We start from the raw sequence: 23,403 nt of genomic DNA on the forward strand, positions 1-23,403 counted from the left end.
GACTGGCCTATCAGGAGGTCCTGCATAGGAGCTGCCTTCTTGGTAAAACCGGGAATGAATCTTCGGTAGTAGCCTACCAACCCGAGGAACTGCCGCACTTCCTTTATGCTGGATGGTCTTGGCCAGTCCTTAATCACGGTGATCTTGTCAGGGTCGGGGGCTACTCCGTCAGCACTCACCACGTGTCCCAGGTATTGTACCTTTGGCTTCAGTAGATGACACTTTGAGGGTTTTACCTTTAGGCCATAGTTCGCCAGGGCTTCAAACACTTCTGCCAGGTGTTCCAGATGGTCCTCATAGGTCTTGGAATAGACGATGACATCGTCCAGGTATAATAGGACCGTCTCGAAGTTCCGGTGTCCCAGACAGCATTCCATCAACCGTTGGAAGGTTCCTGGTGCGTTGCAGAGCCCGAACGGCATACAGTTAAATTCGCTGAGTCTCATCGGGGTGGTGAATGCGGTCTTCTCCCGGTCCGCCTCTGCTACAGGAACCTGCCAGTACCCGCTAGTGAGATCCAAAGTAGAGAAGAAGTTAGCAGATTTTAATGCAGCTAAGGACTCTTCTATCCTTGGTAACGGGTACACATCTTTGTGTGTGATACGGTTGACCTTCCTGTAGTCTACACACATTCTCATGGTGTTGTCTTTCTTTTTCACTAAGACTAGTGGAGCTGCCCGGGGGCTACAACTGTCCCTAATTACCCCAGCCTCCGTCATGTCTTTTAACATCCCCTTGGCGTGTTGATAGTGTGCAGGGGGTACAGGTCGGTATCTCTCCTTTAAGGGAGGATGGTCTCCCGTTGGGATGTGATGTTCTACCCCCTTTACTTGCCCAAAGTCTAGCGGGTGTTTACTAAACACTCTCTCATACTCTTGAACCACCCGATAGACTCCCTGTTTTTGGTGTGAGGGAGTGGAGTCAGTACCCAAATGCAGTTGCTGACACCAGTCCTCCATTGGTTTCTTAGAGCCGTTACCTTCCTCTGGTTGAGATGGAGGCAAGGGTTCTACGGCCTGTACAGAGTTCTGGTTTATGGTGAACAATTTGGCTAGCGTGGCATACCGGGGCAGGTATACTTCTCTATCCCCGATATTGATGATGCGGACGGGCACCCTCCCATGGCATACATCGACCACCCCCCGTGCTGTCAAAATGGTGGGCCTACTGTCTGAGTAGACGGGTTCTACCATTGCTTGGTAGTCTCTACCTCTTAGACCAATAGCTGCCCGGCACCAAATCATCATCTCACTTTTTGGGGGCATGGCAATAGGGAACGGGTCACACATTCTCACGCTACCTATCTCACCACCAGATAGTTCCACCTGTTGCCGTTTCATCAGTGCCCGGATCTCTTTTTGGAGCCCACGTTGCTGTCTGGAACTGGCGTTCTTGGCAACCTGCTGCAAAATAAGAATCACCTCTGCAAGACAGTTTTCAATTACGTTAGTACCTAGGGTGATTTTTGGGTGACTCTCGCGACGGTCAATGTCCACAATGATAAGTCCTTGTGCCGGCAGTTCAACTTTACCGACCTTGATGGTCATTTCCTTAAATCCTAACTGTGGCACGGGCTGACCATTGCTGGCGACAATGCTCAGGTCGTCATCTGGGTAGCGGGTTATGTCCGAGTCATTCCAGTACTGCTTGAAGAGCACGTAAGGGATGGTGGTGACCTGTGACCCGGTGTCTAGTAGGGCACTCATAGGAATGCCATCCAGTACCACAGGCAAGACCGGACGTCCCCCTACGTATTTGTCACGCCAGTTTGATGGGCCTGATGATCTTATGTCTGGGGGTTGGCCCTCTACCCCAGGTTGTGCCCGTTTAAATGACAGTACCTTGCCATATGTCCGGGTTGATTGCAGCGGCGGCAGATGGGTCGTCCGTCCTCGTTGTATCGGTCGCTGGGTCTTCCTCTGGCCGGTGGGGTCCTCCTCAGTCGGCGCCACGGGACGTCCTCCGGTCCGGATGCCAGCTGGATCTTTTCTGGAGAAGAGACCTGTAAAGACTGCACAGTTCTGGTTAGCGCGGCAACACTCTTAGTCAGCTCTTGGACCTGGTGGTGCAGGTCTGTTGCCGGGTCATTGTTCAAAGCCTGCGCATCAGCTCCCACAGGCCCTGCAGACAAGGGCGCCGTCTCCTGGTGGTAAGTGATAGCAGGGCGCCTGTGGGTCACAGTGCCACCTGGTGCCGGTTCTCGGAGCACCCGGATGGCTCTGTCCTTGAACTGTGCAAAGTCCAGGTCAGGGTCCTGTAAGGCCATTGCCCGCAACTGGGTTCGGTGGGCATTGCACAGTAGACCCTCAATAAATTGTTCGGTCAGCAGCTTGTCTTAATTTCCCACGCTGTCAGGGTCTGCCTGTTTAATGGCTCTCAGGGCCTCTTGTAGGTTTAGAGTATAGTCTCTTACACTTTCATGTGCCCGTTGTTTGCACCCGTAAAATCTTAGTTTTATCTCGGCTGAGGTGCGGGTGTCAAATGTGTCTTTCAGCCGGGCTAGTATCTCTCTGACAGTCCTCTTCTTCCCAGGTGACCAGGACTTTACCTCCCTTTGGGCTGCCCCGATTAACTGGGCCACCAGGATGCTCACTTTTTGCTCTTCTGTGAGGGGGTATACCTGGAAGAGGCTATCAAGTCTTTCCCTAAAGTCACTCAGGGTATGTGACTCTCCTGAGTACTGGGGTAGCCTGGTTGCCCCCGGGATATAGGGCATGGTGAATGGCATGACCGCTGCAGCGGTTGCGCTGGCGGCCGGTGTGGCGGTGGAGCTCCCCTCGGTGTCCGACATCCTCCTTCCCCCCTAGTGGACCGTGGCCTACCTTGCGATGCTCTTCTTCCGTAGGCCGGGGCTCCGCAGTCAATCGTCGGGGTTGAGGACCTGGCGTCACGCTCCGATGACGTCAGCGTCGCTCTTCCTTCCTTCCAGGACCTTACGCAGCGTCGGAGCGTGGGGCGGAGCGTGAGGCGGAGCTTCGGATCTCGCGCGCTTTCGGCGTCCACGCCCCTCTTCTTCCCGTGCGGGGTCCCGAAGATGGCGTCCGAAGGCGGGAAGCAGCTGCGGATGGCGGGAAGAAAGCAGAAGATGGCGGGAAACGGTCCAAGATGGCGTCTGATGGCGGGAATCGGCTCCGGATGGCGGGAAACGACTCCGGACGGCAGGAAACTTCACCACAGGTAAGTTCAAAAGTCTTTTTCAGGCACGCAGTACCCCGTGGTTGCGGGCACGAAATCCTGCTGACTACGCCAAAGTTGACGCGCCCCCTGGGCCTGTGCTGTGCAGGTGGATACCCGGAGCCGGATCGCTGGGGGTTGTAGTCCTCCGTGGCGGTGACCCGGTCCGTGCCCAGGGCGGTCAAACCAGTGGCAGTCTATTGGTATTGTAATTGTCCGACTACGCCACCCGTGGATTGCGGTCAGTGGGGACCGCCACTGCGCTGCCGACCGCTGAGGCTGATGTTGTTTGCGCAGCCGAGTATGGGATAACTCCCCACGGGAGAAGTATTGCCTCAGGGCAGCTAGTGTGGATGATGGGAGTGATGGTGTGAGCGTCCCAGTAGTAATGGTGCTGGTGCGGCGATGAAACACAGAGGCGTGTGGTGCAGTTCAGGGTCTTTACTGATGGTATAAAGCAGACCCTCCCGGGAGTACAGGTTAGCAGTAGGGGCCTGGTCAGTCTGTGAGCAAGCAGGATCTCCCCTGGCCAGGTGGAGTTGTAGGCCTCCCCGACTATCTGCATTCTTTCCTGGCTACCTTGCTCTATGCGGGTAGAAGTAGCCCACGTCCCTGAGTATACCGTGTGGTGCTCACCCGTATGGCCGGTGACTTGGGGCCTTCCGTTAGCCTCCGCTTCACGATGGCGGTGCTGGTCCCTTGCTTGTGACCGTGCCTTCGGGTTTCTAAGGCCAGAGGACATGGAATCCCCTGCCGGTTGGATTCTGCTGCTGGACCTGGATGTCCCCACAGCCTCGGACTCCGTGTCCTGGTTTAGTGTCTTCAGCCAAGGGGAGCTCTCTAGCTTCCAGCCTCTGGCACTCGCTCCTGCTCCTACAGAGCTCCTAGTTCTTCCTTTCCCTGTGTTTGGAACTTCACTCCAGGCTCTGACTAACTTAATCCCGCCCCAGACCCAGTTTATAAGGGCAGATTCCTCCCCTCCCAGGTCTGGGTGGGCCGTGTTGCATGCTTAGGGCTCCTGACCAGAGAAACCTCCCACTTGCTCTCAGACATAATATCTCTATTACTGTGGTAACCAGACCCCTGGGGTGCCACATTTGCATCAGGATCTTACTTTCCCACACATAAGCAGACGGATGTCCCTTAGAGAGGTATTCACATTATTAGGTCCTGACATCGAAAAACGCCTTATCGTGGCTGTCAGGTACACATGAATTGGCCAATTTATGCGCTAAGATTTCTCATTTATTTCTATGTTCTACAGCAGTAATGCTATTCATATTTCATACTTCATATTTACATGCGCTAAAATGTTTCAAATATTTTTCATTTATTTCTATTTTCTACAGCAGTAATGCTATTCATATTTCATACTTCAAATTCACATACTCAGCGTTACAGAGTGCTACTTTGTTTTTTCATGTATATGGAGGTAACTCCTCTTAGTAAGCACCTGTTCACACCTATTTCTTATAGTGGAAGTGCCGTCATTTTCTTTGTTAACATCAGTTAGGGATCAGACGAGGGATGTCTATGGAGGATTCTTATTTGTCAGTGGTGGGAAGAGAGATGAGGTACTTTCCTGTATGCCTGATGTGCTGTGGATGCCAAGGTCCAGGCTGAGAGAAGTTTTAGCGTAAGTATAGTAGTATATGCAGCGGGAGTGAGGAAAGCTGCTACACATTGCCGGAAAAGAGCTGGGTTCATCACATCATGAAGAGCTGTTGGCTCAGTGTACTGAAAGTGGATAGCTGTAATCATCATCATCATCAACTGCCCCAGTAAAAGTTTAGTTTCTCTTCCTGTTGCACCTGAGGTCTGGACATTACTTATTGAGACATGTCCAACTTATTGTATCCCTTGACAACTTTCTCCTTTTTATTCTGCTGATGATGGCCTGCCGGCAAGACCGCCATGACACTTGGCCGCCATTATACCCCGGCTCGGTGGAGGCAGACATACATACCTTTAGAAAGGTTTGAAGCATGTAGTTTAGGATCTATGCACATGCTCAAGTTGCTCAGAAACTTTTTTAATTGTTAACTCAAACCATTTTACTTGCAAAGTCAAATTAGCTTCTTATGAAAAAGTTGTTTTGCAAAGAATCATGTCTTGAAAATCTACTCTCCTACAAGGCACAGAAATACCCTAAAGTAAACTTCAAATAAGTCTTCCCTTTAATAAATGACAGGACAAAATTAATAATTCATGTATTTTGACAGGTTTAAAAAGGTGTATTCCAACAGTGACAATCTATCCACATTTACACTACTGCTCCAGACAAATGTACATGTGAAAACAAAGAGTGATAGGGCCCTTCGTTCTGGTTAAGGTTGCAGATGTCAAGCCCTCAATGATATAACAGTTTCCTATATTATGGATGGAATTCGCCTGTAATCTCTCATATAATGTACAGAATACATATAGATTTGTTGTTGCCTTTAAGGTAATATCTCAATAACCTAATATAAAGGTAAAAAATAGAAAATGTTACAATTTATTCTAGTCTTAGTTATGATATACAGAAAACAGAAAAACATTATAATGTGTTACAGCAAACCAAATTGAGTTCTGTAGGTTGGCAACTTGATCGGCTCAGATGTATTGCCCAGTGGGAAGTCTGGGTAGACAGAAATAATCATTTGCAAATTTGCTGAGGTTTATTGGGTTAGCATCCATTCGGATATCCTCCAAAGCACGTCTGATGAAAGTAAGGTCTCGGCTGTCACAGAACGTATTTTTATGCAATGTCTGGATGTTGTTATTCTGTGAATACAAAAATAAGCAGCTAAATGAAAGTAAAAATTTTAAAATTTTAAAATACTGTACATAGAAGAGCATTGCATCCATCACCTTCCAGCTAACAAATGTTAAGTGTTCTCTACCCCCTTTAAGCGAAATGTAAATGCTAAACTCTGTAGGATTAAACGGAACGTATCATCTTAGAAAACATTATTTTCCTACAGATACATGGTTAATCTACAGGTAAATAGCGTTACATTGTTTATTGACAGTGCAGCTACCTGCAGAAAATAAACTTTCTCCCAGGAGCCACCAGTGCTACAATCACAGTTCTAGCACTTTGATTGCCAACCAACTCTGCAGGATGCGTATGTGCAGAGCGAGCTGTCAATCAAAATGATTGAAATAAATGTGATATAGCAAATAGTGGGGTGATTAAAACATAACTTTTAATTAAACCACTTAAATAGAATAAGCCCAAAACAATGAACAAACAACACAAGCAAACAGCATGTAAAAACACGAGGTGCATTCGTGCCGACACAATCAAATTTGTGTGATAAACAATCCTCGGAGACGTTAATGCCAGTGGCACCCCGCCCCCTCTCTGTTGGAGTCCCTCAAGGCTCTGTCCTAGGACCCCTACTCTTCTCAATCTATACCCTTGGCCTGGGACAGCTCATAAAATCCCATGGCTTCCAGTACCATCTGTATGCTGATGACACCCAGATCTATCTCTCTGGCCCAGATGTCACCTCTCTGCTGTCCAGAATCCCAGCATGTCTAGCAGCCATATCCTCCTTCTTCTCCTCCCACTTCCTCAAGCTCAATGTGGACAAAACTGAACTCATCATCTTTCCCCCATCTCGCATACCCTTCCCACCTGATCTTTCTATCACAATAAATGACATCACTCTTTCCCCTCTATCGACAAACCGTTGCCTCGGAGTAACCCTTGACTCTGCCCTGTCCTTCAAATCCCACATCCAAGCTCTCGCCACTTCCTGTCGCGTTCAGCTCAAAAATATTTCCAGAATCCGTCCTTTCCTCAACCCTCAATCTACTAAACTGCTTGTGCATGCCCTCATCATCTCCCGCCTCGACTACTGCAACATTCTCCTCTGTGGCCTACCTGCTAACACTCTCGCACCCCTCCAGTCCATCCTTAACTCTGCTGCGTGACTGGTCCATCTCTAGCCTCGTTACTCCTCTGCTACCCCCCTTTGCAAATCCCTTCACTGGTTCCCAATTGCCCAGCGTATCCAGTTCAAACTACTAAAACTGACCTACAAAGCGATCCATAACCTCTCTCCTCCGTACATCTCTGAACTAATCTCCCGATACATTCCCTTATGTAATCTCCGGTCCTCCCAAGACCTCCTTCTCTCCTCATCCACACTTATTCGTTCCTCGCCCAAACGCCTCCAAGATTACTCCCGAATATTCCCCATCCTATGGAATTCTGTGCCTCAACACGTCCGATTATCCGCCACACTTGGATCCTTCAGACGGAAGCTGAAAACCCATCTCTTCAAACAAGCTTACAGCCTGCCATGACCTTGCTTGCTGCCACCTCAACCAACACCGGAGCTACTGCAACCCCCCAACCTACTGTCTCCGCCCCATTCCTGTAGAATGTAAGCCCGCAAGGGCAGGGTCCTCTTCCCTCTGTACCAGGCTATCATTGTTAGTTTGTTTACTGTAAGTGATATCTGTATTTGGTATGTTAACCTTTCTTATGTACAGCACCATGGAATCAATGGCGCTATATAAATAAATAATAATAATAGTATGCAATATAATGCAAGTGAGAAACAACACACACACCACAGGTAACCCTTATACCTATACTTCGTGCTTGGGGCCACAGCACTACATTTTGGCAAATGCTTAAATAAAGGAGAAAAGGGAGTATTTACTAAAAGGTATAAACTTTATTTAATAACTATTAAAAAGAGTATGATGATAAACATATTGGAATCAAATATGTGGGGATCCGCACTACCTGCTCCCACGACCTCGGGGGCGTCCCGCTCCGGCATATGGGTAAGGCTTTTGTATAATTGGGCACAGTTGGTTGGGACTTCGGCAATATTATTGCATACTTCAATGTGTAATGACTGTTACTTTTTGTGCCTCCTCCCACCTACTCCTGATACCATTATATATATTTGTTCATCCCCAGTCATGCGGGATCTTCTCCCCCGTGCTTGTCAGTTGTCATTTTCTGTCTATTTGATTCCAATATGTTTATGATCATGCTTTTTTTAATAGTTATAAAGTTTATACCTTTTAGTAAATACTCCCTTTTCTCCTTTATTTAAGTGTTTGCTTAACTTAGGAGTATTCATGTACTCTACATGCATTATTCATAATGATTTAAATTGATAATCATTATGTTGGTGGGATTTTTTATATAATTTTGGCAAATGCGCTTACTTACATCTCCGGCTATAGAAAGAACTGTGCAACTTATAAATACTTCTCTGAAAACTACATCCAGAGCTGTGCCGTACCAACAACTAGCAGTGCTTTATTGCAAAGAAATTTGTAAATATGCTCAAATTCTGTGTACACCAGATGCTAGTGGAGTCTTAGTCATCATGATATAGATATTGAAGTGTCAGATATTTTTTATATAATATTTCTCATTATTTTTTCTTTTAAAGCAAACCTGTCATTCATGTTGCCCTATTTGACTTCAGTGTATGATATAGGAAGGAGAGCTGAGAATCATGATATATAAGTTAATTTGATTTACTCCACCTGCTTACCTTACTTACATGGACTGATTACAGCCTTCTAAATCTACACACACTGAAACAGAGAAAGCTGTCAATATGCCTATGTGTGCTGTGTATGTAGAACCCTGAGGTCCTGATTCATGAAAGAGACTGTTCGCACAGAATGTCTGTCCAAACCAAGTACAGGCGCTCGGTGCTTCATGGTGGAGCCAATTATGGCCGTTTTTACCTATGTGTCACGGGTGTGTCAGAAGTGACAGACAGTCGCCCTGCAGTGTGTTGCAGGAGATCTCTACGTTTGGCATTACAGACATCTTCTTAGAGGCTGCCTCTAGGACAAAGCGGCTACCTTCCTCTGGCTAATTAACTCCCTGGTCAGGGTGTATAAATACCTGCTGTGTTCCAGAGGGTTGTCCCGGCGATATTCATTACTACTTGTGAAGGCTTTAGGAAGAGAAGTACTTTGTCCTCTCTGGAGCTTGAGGATGTGTGCGAATTTGTCTGGAGTCATCTAAAGCAATTTCCCCCTGTTTATGTAGTGCTCATCTCTCTTCCCTAGCCATAGCCATGCGCCAGGGAAAGACAGGGCGAGGCACGTGTGCAGGGATTGGTGAAGAGCCAATACGGGGACGTTAGGGGAGACAGGGTGACGCTAGATCAACCTAGGAGGTCTCGACTTCCCCCTTTCACTAGAGTCTGGGCTCACTTTCCCTCTTCCCTTTGTGTTGCACTAAGTCATTCCCACACCTTGCATGACATTATGTGCGAACTATGCGGTGGCCAGGGTCGGACTGGCCTGGCGGGGTATCAGGGAATTCCCCGGTGGGCCCGGCATCTTGCTGCAGAGGAGAGGGGGAAGAAAAAGAAGTTAAAAAAAGCCTACGGTTTTTAGGGGCACGGGCCCTTTAAAAGCGCAGGTAACGTATGTGCAGGTACGCACGCATGCAGCGTTCATTACCTGAACCACCGCGGCGCACATCCCGATGAACACTGACGATCTGGCGTCGCCGTCTCTCCCCTGCACCACCATCCAGTACATCCCCCACGCTGCCCTGAGGCCCGCTCCACCTGTGGGGAGCCGTCCCATCACAAGCTGCCCTAACATCTGCCTCAGAGGACTGTAGCAGCACTGGTGATCATCACCAGGTACCACAGGTGGCATCACGAATAACACCAAAATTCCCATTTAATAGAAGTTTCCCTTTTCACTGACCGCCCTGGGTCACGGACCGGGCCAGCCACCGTGATATCCCCCAGCAACCAGAGGCCCGGCAGCCGAGTACCCCATGGGCCTGGGGGCGAGTCAGCTTTCTGGTGTCACCAACAGGATTGCGTGCCCGCTGCCACTGGGTACTGTGCGCCTTAAGAGACTGTAACCCTTACTGTGGTGAAGTTTTCCCGCCATTCCTGAGGTTTTCCTGCCATATCCGCCATTTTTCCTGTTGCCGCGCGGGAAGAAGAGGGGCGTAACCGCTGGAAGCGCGCGAAGCCTAGGACTCGCCCCGCCCCTGACGTTGAACCAGGAAGCATCAGGTCCTGGAAGGAGCCAGAGGACGCTCTGACGCCAGACGCGTGCGATGCAAGGTCCTGAAAGAAGACCATCGCCCGCGGAGCTGCGGCCTACCTGTTAAAGAAGGTAGGCTCCGGTTCACTAGGGGGGCGCAACAATGGCCGACGACCAGCAAGCCGCCGGAGCACCGGTTAACGCTCCTGATGCCCAATCTGCGCCTGGCGAACAGCGTTTGAAAACCGCACTGAAACAGATCTCCGGATGAGGTTCTACCAGTGTGTCCAGAAACCCGAGGACAGTATCCGGGACTATGCCTGGTGTTTACAGGAGGCCCTGCGGGCCCTGAAATGGGTTAGTCCAGCCAGCATCCATGAGGAAAATAAAATGCTGACGGAACAATTCATCCGGGGCTGAAGTCCCAGGAAGAGAGCAGAACTGTACGGTGGTGGGCCTTAGACCATCCAGATGCCACTTTTGACACCCTTAAGGACATGGCTATAAAGTGCCTACAGCCCCTGGAAACAACAGATACTGCTATACAGCATTACCAGGGTAGGGCCACCCCAGTGCCCGAAGCACCCACTGCTCCTCCATTGACGGCTGAAACAAGGATGCAAACAGTGCCCCCTAGTGAGCTGGACAGCTTACGCTCTGAAGTGCGCCAGTTAATTAAAACCCTGGCCACTGTCATGAGCGCCCTGCAGCTACAGACAGAGCCTGAGCCGGAATGAAGGATCCTGCTAGCCGACAGCCCTGAGGATGTCCCCTGGATGAGAAGAAGAAGGAGGACAACGCCACCCCGTAGGAGGACAACGCCACCTCGTGGGAGGACCCACGACCAACGTCGCCCTCCAGGAGAGTTCATCTGCTACCGCTGCCAGAAGGCAGGCCACACCACGCGGACCTGCTCTTTAAACGAGGAAACCCTGGGGCCGAGGGCCGACACCCAGGAGTAGACCAACCAGGCCCATCAAACTGGTACCGCCGGTTCGTAGGAGGAAGACCTTTCCTGTGCATTGTGCTGGACGGCATTGCGACACCTGCCCTGCAGGACACTGGATCTCAGGTAACCATCATGCCAGATGTCCTCTACAAAAGGTTCTGGTCCATAGACGAACTTCGCCCACCAGCTCCAAACCTTTCCATGTATGCCTCCAATGGCCTCCCCCTTAACCTAGTCGGGGTTAAGGATGAGCAGTAAAGGTGGAAAGAGTGGAACTGAAGGACCATGGACTGATTGTAGTAGAGACTAATCCTAATGATACAGACTTGTATATATGGTACTTGGCACAAATATTGTTAGTAACTGTTTGGGAGAAGTATTGTTCTTGCTCCAACAGATGGCTGACACCGCCAGACCAGGGCAGAGGAGTGTTCTCCAGAAAGAGATCCGAGCCCTTATGTACCAGCAGCAGGTAAAGCTATCAGGTGGTGAAATTGGTAATGTACAGGTGACAGACCCCATACCCATTGTGATTCCCCCGATGAGTGAGATGCTGATTTGGTGTAGAGCAGCAATAGGTCTCAAAGGATGGAGCTACCAGGCTTTAGTAGAGCCCCTTAGCTTGGAGCATAGACCTACACTCTTGATTGCCTGAGGGGTCGTGGATGTATGCAATGGGAGGGTGCCCGTATGCCTCCTAAACTATGGGGAGGACGAGATTAGATTACCACGCTACGCCACTGTTGCCAAACTGTACACAGTAGATAACAACTCCATACACACGGCGGAGTCCTTAACCTCACCAGACCAAGTGGAGGATAATGACCCAGGAACCCAGGTGGAGGATTGGTGTCAACAGCTCCATATTGGGACGGACACCTCTCCTGCCCATCAGAAACAGGGTGTACACCGGGTGGTTCAGGAATACGAGCAGGTATTCAGTAAACACCCACTTGACTTTGGGAGGATTAAAGGGGTACAACACCATATACCCACAGGTGACCATCCACCCATCAAATAACGTTACAGGCCCATACCACCAGCACACTACCAGAAGGCGAAGGAGATGTTGCACGACATGAAGAATGCAGGGGTAGTAAGGGATAGCTGTAGTCCCTGGGCAGCTCCCCTGGTCCTAGTCAGGAAAAAGGATGGAAGCATGAGAATGTGTGTAGATTACAGACAGGTAAATCGCATAACACACAAAGATGCATACCATTTGCCGCGTATAGAGGAATCCCTGGCTGCATTAAAGTCTGCAAATTACTTCTCCACCCTTGACCTCACTAGTGGGTACTGGCAAGTAGCTGTTGCTGAAGATGATCGGGAGAAGACGGCCTTCACTACCCCGATGGGACTCTGCGAGTTCAACAGTATGCCGTTCAGACTCTGCAACGCCCCCAGAACGTTCCAGAGATTGATGGAGTGCTGCCTGGGACACCGCAACTCCGAGACTGTTCTGCTATACCTGGATGACGTGATAGTGTACTCCAAAACGTACGAGGACCATTTGAAGCACCTGGCAGAGGTATTTGAGTCGCTATCCCGGTATGGTATGAAGCTGAAGCCCTCCAAGTGCCACCTGCTCAAGCGAAAGGTACAGTACCTGGGGCACATCATCAGTCCAGAAGGAGTAGCACCGGACCCGGAGAAGATCACTGCCATCCAGAAATGGCCGAAGCCGAAGAGCCTCAAGGAGGTACGTCAGTTCCTGGGACTAGTCGGGTATTACCGGAGGTTTGTGAAGGACTATACCAAGAAAGCGGCGCCTTTGCAAGATCTCCTGGTAGGACAGTCCGGGAGAGGCAGAAACCCCCTGTTCCAGTGGGGTAAGGAGCAAGCTGAATCCTTTGAGGTGATGAAGGAGATCCTGACCGGCGAAGAGATCCTAGCCTACCCTGACTACAGCCAGCCGTTCCTGCTGTACACTGATGCCAGCAATGAGGGATTAGGAGCTGTGTTAAGTCAGAAGCAGAATGGCCGAGAGAAGGTGATCGCCTATGCAAGCAGGAAGCTCCGCCCGACCGAGAGGAACCCAGAGAACTATAGCAGCTTCAAGTTGGAGTTCCTGGCCCTGGTCTGGGCCATCACCGAGTGGTTAAAGCACTACCTAGCCTCCAGTAAGTTCACTGCCTACACTGATAATAACCCCTTGACTCATCTAGAAACAGCCAAGTTAGGAGCCATGGAACAACGATGGATGGCTCGGCTGTCAAACTACCAGTTCACCATTAAGTATCGGGCAGGCCGCAAGGATGCCAACGCCGATGCCCTGTCCAGGATGCCTCACCAGTCGGACACTGAAGAAGAAGTGGATGACCTGGAGGAGATTGAGCTACATGCCTTCCACCGTAATGGAATGGTCCACGAGCAACGAGCCTCCAGGAGGCATCGCGGTAAGACGTTAAACCCTTTGCCTCACCACAGCTGGAAGGAGACCCAGGACAGCGACCCGGTTGTCAGCCGTATCAAAGAACTGATAACTTAGGAAGGTTCCTCCCTGGAGAAGGACGCGTCTCCACAAGCCAAGCAACTGTGGAATGAGAGAAGCCGGCTGTTTATCTATAGAGAGAAGCTGTGCCGAAGGTACGTCAACCCAAGGACCCATGAGATGGTATGGCAGATCGTAGTGCCTAGGACGGACATCCAGATGGTGTTGGAGGCCTACCACGATCAAGCGGGGCACTTTGGCTGGAAGAAGCTAGAAACCCTGCTGAAAGGTCGGTTTTATTGGGTTGGAATGCGCAGTTCCATAGAGAGATGGTGCCGGGATTGTGGACCCTGTAGCCTCAGAAGAAAAGACTACCGCAGCCAGAAGGCACCCCTGCAACCCATCAAGACAACTCAACCCTTGGAGATCGTGGCCCTGGATCATGTCAAGCTGTCACCCAGCAGGTTCAGATATTCCTATGCCCTGACCATGGTGGATCACTATTCCCAGTTCCTGGTGGTCGCCCCGTCAAGGATCTGACGGCAGAAACTGCAGCGAAGACGTTTCAGGCGTACTTCTGCAGGCCCCATGGATACCTGGAGCAGGTGCTGACAGATCAAGGCACTGCCTTCGAAGCCGAATTGTTCAAGGAGTTTTGCCCTCTGTACGGGTGTAAGAAGATCCGGACTACACCGTACCACCCCCAAACCAATGGGTTATGTGAAAAGATGAATAACATCGTCATCGACCTATTGAAGACCTTACCGCTAGAAGAAAGAAACCAGTGGCCAGACAAGCTACCTGACCTGGTAGATCTGTACAACCACATACCTGTGAGTTCCACCAATTGTACTCCAGCATATCTCATGCGAGCAAGACCCGGAAAGTTGCCCATGGACCTGGAGCTTGGTGTAGTAGAACCCGAAGCAGATATGTCCACTGAGGACTGGGACACGACGCAACAGGAACAGTACAGGAGAGTACAAGCCTGTGTCGAAGACAGTCTGAATAGGGTAAGAGACAAGCAGGAAGCACAGTACAACAAGAGTGCGCCAGCAGAACCCTTAGCACCTGGAGAAGTTGTGCTAAAGAGAAAAAGAAGAAACCACAAACTTGATGACCAGTGGGAGAGGGAACCCTACACTGTGTTAAATTCAAGATTTGATAACAGGAAGACCTGTCTAATTACCAAGGATGGAGGAAGAACGACTGCACCGGTATCTAGAGACCATCTGAAGTTGTGTCCAGGTCTGCTAAAGCTCCAGGAAGAAGTGCCTCTCATCGTACCGGAGGAGCCTAAAGAAGCAGTGATACACACTGAATTAGGAGATTTCCCGGCCGATTGGCCTCAGCTAGGTAGAGCTGTAATAATACCTGTGATGCATTTCTACCAACAGCCAGAAGACCCTCCGCAGCAAGTAGAACCTGTAAGTGCCCCAGAAGAGCCTGCTCAAGAAGAATTCCCAGAAGAAGGATCCCCGGTTGGAGCAGAGCAAGAAGGCCCAGCCAATGGTACACTTGCCAGTCCCATAGAGAGGTTAAGACAGTTCTACAATTTACCCACACGTAGATCTGATAGGGTAGCGGCTAATGCAAACACGGACATCAACACCACCCCAGTACTACGTAGGTCAACACGCAGTACAAAAGGTCAGGTCCCTGTCAGGTTTAGTGAATAAGTAAAAATACTTATAGTATAAATAGTTGCCCCTGGGGTAAGTTATTTTTGTGGGATTTTCATGTAATTAATTATTGATGTGTTTTGCCTTACAATGGACAATTTATATGAACATTAGTTACCCGTAAGGGTATATATATATGAAGGACTCAGCGGCTGAGGACTGTGAGCAGCCCACAAACTCTTTTGTATGTAGTTGCACTCCGTGGAGTGCCCTTTTAAGTGACCACTGAACAAAAACTCGTTTGGCGTGGCGGAAGACGTGGTCCAGCACCTGGATCACCTATGCCCTGTAGCCACGCCCAGGGCCTACGTTGAGGGTTTTCAGGCGGGTCCCTCATGTGCCTCATGTTCTTTCACCGGTGAGATGGACACCATTAACTTGTAAGACTCTGAGGACGCTCTATATCTGTATATATTTATTATATTTTTATACCTGTAACGTTCAAGAGATGTGCCTCCCATAAAGGGAAGAAATGTTATTTGTTAACCTGTTTTTGAAAAATGCTTCAGTCCAGGAGTACTGAGTTTTACTAGGGGGGAATGTGGCGCCCCTGCTGCGCATTGGTGCCACAGAACCCAGAAGGGTGCATGGATGGACTTCTCCACAAGAGGCCCTCACTACATTCATACACCTCCACCTACCACCTCAGACCAGCAGAGGGAGCCCGTTAGGGACATATATAGGGAAGGTGGAGCTAGGCAGCTCAGTTAGTGTTTAGTCTGCAGTGAGTGCAGACAGTTTAGTGAGTGTTCAGAGAGAAAGGAACACAGCTCAGAGTGAGCAGAGAGTGTGCCGACGCTCAGAGAGCGATGAAGACGCAGCACGCCAGCTGCCAAGTAGTGAGGGTCCCGAGTGTGGTCGATGGCGAGGAGAAAAGGAGAGTGGAACTCAGGGGGCAGAGGAGCATAGTAAGCTCACCCGATATATAAATACCGGACACCGGGTCCGCGCCTACAAGGATTCCTTATACCTAGTAGGAACCACCGGAACCCCTGGAGAACTACAGATCCCAAGTCCACCTAATGCTGATTGCAGTACCAGGGCTAGGAGTCACAGAGGTCCCAGCGTCCAGGGAGAGTGATCTCCAAAGGGAAGGCCCTACCACCAGGTCAGCAGGTGCCAAGAGAGACAGTAACCAAGCTAGGCCCAGCTCCAGGCAGGCCTGAAGCTTAGAGAATAGAGCAACGGATCAGGAGGCCCTATACCCGCTCACTAGGGAGAGTCCAGAAGTGCGCCCTTCACCTGGAGTACCCTGGACCGTGCCTGCAGCATCATCAGTAAAGGTACTGAAGCTTACCCCTGTGTGAGTGTCCATCCTTCCTCTGGGAACATCCTGCCGTCTCTCCCCTGCACCACCATCCAGTACATCCCCCACACTGCCCTGAGGCCCGCTCCACCTGTGGGGAGCCGTCCCATCACAAGCTGCCCTAACATCTGCCTCAGAGGACTTTAGCAGCGCTGGTGATCTTCACCAGGCACCACAGGTGGCCTCACAGGTGGCGTCGAATAACCCCAAAATCCGCATTTAATAGAAGTTTCCCTTTTCACTGACCGCCGTGGGTCACGGACCGGGCCAGCCACCGTGATATCCCCCGGCAACCAGAGGCCTGGCTGCCGAGTACCCCACGGCCCTGGGGGCGAGTCATGTAATGTACTACAGTGGTGGCCAAAAGTATTGGCACCTCTGCAATTCTGTCAGATAATACTCAGTTTCTTCCTGAAAATGATTGCAATCACAAATTCTTTGGTATTATTATCTTCATTTAATTTGTCTTCAATGAAAAAACACAAAAAGAATTGTCCTAAAGCCAAATTGGATACAATTCCACACCAAACCTAAAAAAGGGGGTGGACAAAAGTATTGGCACTGTTTGAAAAATCATGTGATGCTTCTCTAATTCGTGTAATTAACAGCACCTGTAACTTACCTGTGGCACCTAACAGGTGTTGGCAATAACTAAATCACTCTTGCAGCCAGTTAGCATGGATTAAAGTTGACTCAACCTCTGTCCTGTGTCCTTGTGTGTACCACATTGAGCATGGAGAAAAGAAAGAAGACCAAAGAACTGTCTGAGGACTTGAGAAACCAAATTGTGAGGAAGCATGAGCAATCTCAAGGCTACAAGTCCATCTCCAAAGACCTGAATGTTCCTGTGTCTTCCATGCGCAGTGTCATCAAGAAGTTTAAGGCCCATGGCACTGTGGCTAACCTCCCTAGATGTGGACGGAAAATAAAAATTGACGAGAGATTTCAACGCAAGATTGTGCGGATGGTGGATAAAGAACCTCGACTAACATCCAAACAAGTTCAAGCTGCCCTGCAGTCCGAGGGTACAACAGTGTCAACCCGTACTATCCGTCGGGGTCTGAATGAAAAGGGACTGTATGGTAGGATACCCAGGAAGACCCCACTTCTTACCCCGAGACATAAAAATGCCACGCTGGAGTTTGCCAAAACTTACCTGAGAAAGCCTAAAACGTTTTGGAAGAATGTTCTCTGGTCAGATGAGACAAAAGTAGAGCTTTTTGGCAAAAAGCATCAACATAGAGTGTACAGGAAAAAAAAAGAGGCATTCAAAGAAAAGAACACGGTCCCTACAGTCAAACATGGCGGAGGTTCCCTGATGTTTTGGGGTTGCTTTGCTGCCTCTGGCACTGGACTGCTTGACCATGTGCATGGCATTATGAATTCTGAAGAGTAGCAACAAATTTTGCAGCATAATGTAGGGCCCAGTGTGAGAAAGCTGGGTCTCCCTCAGAGGTAATGGGTCTTCCAGCAGGATAATGACACAAAACACACTTCCAAAAGCACTATAAAATGGTTTGAGAGAAAGCACTGGAGATTTCTAAGGTGGCCAGCAATGAGTCCAGACCTGAATCCCATAGAACACCTGTGGAGAGATCTCAAAATGACAGTTTGGAGAAGGCACCCTTCAAATATCAGGGACCTGGAGCAGTTTGCCAAAGAAGAATGGTCTACAATTCCAGCAGAGCATTGTAAGAAACTCATTGATGGTTACCGGAAGCGGTTGTTCGCAGTTATTTTGGCTAAAGGTTGTGCAACCAAGTATTAGGCTGAGGGTGCCAATACTTTTGTCTGGCCCATTTTTGGAGTTTTGTGTGAAATGATCAATGATTTGATTTTTGCTTCATTCTCTTTTGTGTTTTTTCCTTGCAAGCAAATTAAATGAAGATAATAATACCAAAGAATTTATGACTGCAATCATTTTCAGGAAGAAACTGAGTATTATCTGACAGAATTGCAGGGGTGCCAATACTTTTGGCCACCACTGTATGTGCTACAGTGTCTATATGTGTCATGTGTAAAATATATGTCTGCATACCTCCCAACTTTTGTAGAATAAAAAGAGGGATACATCATGTGGCGCGTGTAGCCACGCCCTTGGCCACAAGCTAATCCACGCCCATTTACCATTTCTTTCTCCCCCCGGCAGGAGGAGCTGTCAGAGGGGCGCTGGTAATAAGGGACATTCAGCATACGCCAGAGACTGCAGGTGCAGACTCAAATCCAGGACTGTCCGCTGTATCCAGGACGTTTGGAACTAGAGATGAGCGGATGGATTCCCGCGTCTCAGGTCCAGCGTCCGGGTCAGTGCTACCTGGCAGCTGGACATGATGTCGTGAATCTCTAACCATCTGGCATCCCAAGCGGCTTTTGATCACCCAGGGCAGCATGACATCATCTGTGCGTAAATTCAGTACGGGCCCCGTATATTGCTCCATTCAGTACGGGCCCCATATATTGCTCTATTCAGTACGGGCCCCGTATATTGCTCCATTCAGTACGGGCCCCATATATTGTTCCATTCAGTACGGGCCCCGTATATTGCTCCATTCAGTACGGGCCCCGTATATTGCTCCATTCAGTACGGGCCCCTTATATTGCTCCATTCAGTAAGGGCCCCGTATATTGCTCCAATCAGTACGGGCCTCGTATATTGCTCAATTCAGTACGGGCTCCATATAAAGCTCCATTCAGTACGGGCCCCGTATATTGCTCCATTCAGTACGGGCCCCGTATATTGCTCCATTCAGTACGGGCCCCGTATATTGCTCCATTCAGTACGGGCCCCATATATTGCTCTATTCAGTACGGGCCCCATATATTGCTCCATTCAGTACGGGCCCCTTCTATTGCTCCATTCAGTACAGGCCCCATATATTGCTCCATTCAGTACGGGCCCTGTATATTGCTCCATTCAGTACGGGCCCCATATTTTGCTCAATTCAGTACGGGCCCCATATATTGCTCCATTCAGTATGGGCCCCGTATATTGCTCCATTCAGTACGGGCCCCGTATATTGCTCCATTCAGTACGGGCCCTGTATATTGCTCCATTCAGTATGGGCCCCGTATATTGCTCCATTCAGTACGGGCCCCATATATTGCTCCATTCAGTACGGGCCCCGTATATTGCTCCATTCATTACAGGCCCCATATATTGCTCCATTCCGTACGGGCCCCGTATATGGCTCCATTCAGTACGGGCTCCGTATATTGCTCCATTCAGTACGGGCCCCGTATATTACTCCATTTAGTAAGGGCCCCATATATTGCTCCATTCAGTACGGGCCCTGTATATTGCTCCATTCAGTACGGGCCCCGTATATTACTCCATTCAGTACAGGCCCTGTATATTGCTCCATTCAGTATGTGCCCCATATATTGCTCCATTCAGTATAATGGGCCCCATATATTGCTCCTTTCAGTACGGGCCCCGTATATTGATCCATTCAGTATAATGGGCCCCATATATTTCTCCTTTCAGTACGGGGCCCGTATATTGATCCATTCAGTATGGTCCCCATATATTGCTCCATTCAGTACGGGCCCCTTATATTGCTCCATTCAGTATGTGCCCCATATATTGCTCCATTCAGTACAGGCCTCATATATTGCTCCATTCAGTATGGGCCCCATATATTGCTCCATTCAATACAGGCCCCATATATTGCTCCATTCAGTACGGGCCCCATATATAGCTCCATTCAGTACGGGCCCCATATATAGCTCCATTCAGTACGGGTCCCATATATAGCTCCATTCAGTACGGGCCCCGTATATTGCTCAATTTAGTACAGGCCCCATATATTGCTCCATTCAGTACAGGCCCCATATATTGCTCCATTCAGTACGGGCCCCATACATAGCTCCATTCAGTACGGGCCCCATATATAGCTCCATTCAGTACGGGTCCCATATATAGCTCCATTCAGTACGGGCCCCGTATATTGCTCAATTCAGTACAGGCTCCATATATTGCTCCATTCAGTACGGGCCCCATATATTGCTCCATTCAGTACGGGCCTCATATATTGCTCCATTCAGTACGGGCCTCATATATTGCTGCATTCAGTGCAGGCCCCGTATATTGCTCCATTCAGTAGGGAGCCTGTATATTGCTCCATTCAGTACGGGCCCCGTATATTGCTCCATTCAGTACGGGCCCCATATATTGCTCCATTCAGTACGGGCCCTGTATATTGCTCCATTCAGTACGGGCCCCGTATATAGCTCCATTCAGTACGGGTCCCGTATATAGCTCCATTCAGTACAGGCCCCGTATATTGCTCAATTCAGTACGGGCCCCTTATATTGCTCCATTCAGTACAGGCCCCATATATTGCTCCATTCAGTACAGGCCCCATATATTGCTCCATTCAGTACGGGCCCCATATATTGCTCCATTCAGTATGGGCCCCATATATAGCTCCATTCAGTACGGGTCCCATATATTGCTCCATTCAGTATGTGCCCCATATATTGCTCCATTCAGTACGGGCCCCATATATTGCTCCATTCAGTACGGGCCCCATATATTGCTCCATTCAGTACAGGCCCCATAGTATGTACCCTAGTGTATCCTAGTAGTAGGAATTACAGATAATGTTTGACTGAAATCTCCAGCACGCAATATTAATGTGTTCCCAAATGGTCTGATGTTTCCACGTAAATCTTGCAATGATCGATCAAGAGCCTCGAGCGATTTTTTTGGGCGCCATTGTGCATTCATCCCAAACAATAAGTTTGCATTTCTGTAATATTTTTCCATGCTAAATCTCTGAAAGTTATTCACCGATTGCTTTGAAATTTTGACACAGTCAGGTGTCACAATGGAGCCGGTCATGTCAAAGATTGCTAGTTATGCAATTCCCAAGTACAGAGGGAATATAACAGGAGGGGGCGCAGCGATGAAGGCAGGCGGCAGAGGAGGAGGGGGTGATCCATTTGACATGCCCCGGGCCGGCACCGGCCAGATCACAGCGCTGCTCCCACCAGTGGCGCAGTGGGATTTGCACTCGCTCGCTATCCGCCCACTGCTGCGAGGCTCGGGCCCAGCTCAGCGCCCAGAGCAGAGGCCGCGGCCTGCGTCTCTCCGTGCAGCCTTCCTCTCTCCTTCCCTCCCTCCCCCGCTTGTTGTTGCGCAGTCGGGAATAAGACGACTACCGGTGAAGAAGAAGCCGCAGCAGCAGAGGTGGCTTAAAGCAGAGGCGGTCGCCACTCAGGCGGTGGTGGTGATGAGCAGCAGCGTCTTTCTGCCTTGAACTGACGGTCTCGTCATTCCTCTTCCCCCTGTGGCGCCCCTGAGGGTTCAGTCGCCATAGAGGTACTGCACCTCACCCAGAGGTGTGGCATCTCCTTCTCTTAGGTAAGGATGGAGTACTGCCCGGGACCCCAACACCTGCACTCAACACTACACTACTCTAGGCCGGCTGGAAGGGCATTATGCACTTCTTCTGCTGCCCCGTCCCTGGCTGGAGTGGGGGGAACCAAAAGTGAGGGGGAACCAAGTAGTGGGTGTGGGTGGAGGACGCAGAACAGGGGAGCACTGTCAGGAGTAGTATAATAAGGGAAGCCATCATGTGTAGGGTGGATTCAGTGAGAGAGAGAAGAGGAGAGGAGCAGTCTGAGGAGCAGAGTCTCTTCAGGAGCTCTGCTCTAGAGTGGGGCCTAGTAAGAGAGTCCCAGGAGTGAGAGGGGAGCAGAGGAGAAAGGCTCCAGTAACAGAAGGGATCCCAGGGGGTACGGTGAGTGCAGGATGGCACCCGTGCGCCCGAATCTGCCAAGCGTCAGAGGAATCAGGCCGCAAGAAGGGAACCCGTCCCTGGACTAGCCGAGTTACTTTACGTCTCAGCTAGAAAACCGGAGGCTTCTGCACTTTCAAGGTGCAGGTGCCACATCCGCACCTAAGCCGCCAAAAAAGGCACCAAGCCAGGTCCGGGAACTTCAAGTTGTCCAGAGGGATCTCAAGGTACCTGATCAGGACTTTGTGTGGCGGGGCGCAGGGCAGGAGGGAGAGACATAGCACGGGAAGTCGGCCAAGAAAGGAACATACAGAGAGGGGTCCCGTTAAGTGCTCTTGAGATACCAGAGGGAGTGCTGAACCCCTGCCTGGTAAACGCAGCGCGACGTGGGAGACTGTCAGCTATCTAGTGCTACCTGAGGAGCCTGAATAACTGTGAGTATACTCGGATGACTGCACCCCACTGTTTTTGTCAGTTATTTCTACCACGCTATCGCTCCTGCACTACAACGCCCAGCATCACCATCTGCACCTACACTGCCCTGGAGCTGTGCTCTGCCTGTGGAGAGCCGCACCAACTAAGCTGCCCTGATGTAGCGCCCTGCTGCGCATTGGTGCCACAGAACCCAGAAGGGTGCATGGATGGACTTCTCCACAAGAGGCCCTCACACATTCACACACCTCCACCCTACCACCTCAGACCAGCAGAGGGAGCCCTGATAGGGATCTAAATAGGGAGGGTGGAGCCAGGCAGCTCAGTTGTTGTTGTTGTTCAGACAGAGTCAGAGTGCAGTGTTTAGTCTGAAAGAGAGCGTGCTGACGCTCAGAGAGCAGCGAAGAGGCAGCACGCTGGCTGCTGTGCTTAGGCGAGCCAAGGCCTACAGCACGAGTGAGGGCCCTGAGTGTGGCCGAAGGCGAGAGGAGATGGAAGAAGTAACGAGGGGGCAGAGGAGCATACCAGGCTCACCCTGAGATATATACCGTACACCGAGTCCGTGCCTACGGGGTCTCTTTATACCCAGTAGGGACCACCGGAACCCCTGGAGGACTACAGGTCCCAGGTTTACCAAACGCTGACTACAGTACCAGGGCTAGGAGTCACGGAGGCCCCAGCAACCAGGGAGAGTGATC

General features: G+C 50.0%; 1 protein-coding gene across 3 annotated transcripts in view; it reads right to left on the reverse strand.

Annotated features, from left to right (window-relative positions):
* Window positions 1-5,260: 5,260 nt before the first annotated feature.
* LOC141252892 (opticin-like) overlaps window positions 5,261-23,403 on the reverse strand; it is a 224,209-nt gene continuing 206,066 nt past the window's right edge. For all 3 annotated transcript variants that reach the window (XM_073670652.1, XM_073670651.1, XM_073670650.1), the window contains exon 7: window positions 5,261-5,940. In XM_073670652.1, coding sequence (XP_073526753.1) covers window positions 5,770-5,940 — 171 coding nt within the window. In that variant the 3' untranslated portion in view covers window positions 5,261-5,769. The remainder of the gene's footprint in view (window positions 5,941-23,403) is intronic.

The sequence above is a fragment of the Phyllobates terribilis genome, unplaced genomic scaffold (assembly GCF_046119375.1).
Source record: "Phyllobates terribilis strain yellow unplaced genomic scaffold, ASM4611937v1 Scaffold_2__4_contigs__length_985480577, whole genome shotgun sequence".
NCBI lineage: Eukaryota > Metazoa > Chordata > Amphibia > Anura > Dendrobatidae > Phyllobates > Phyllobates terribilis.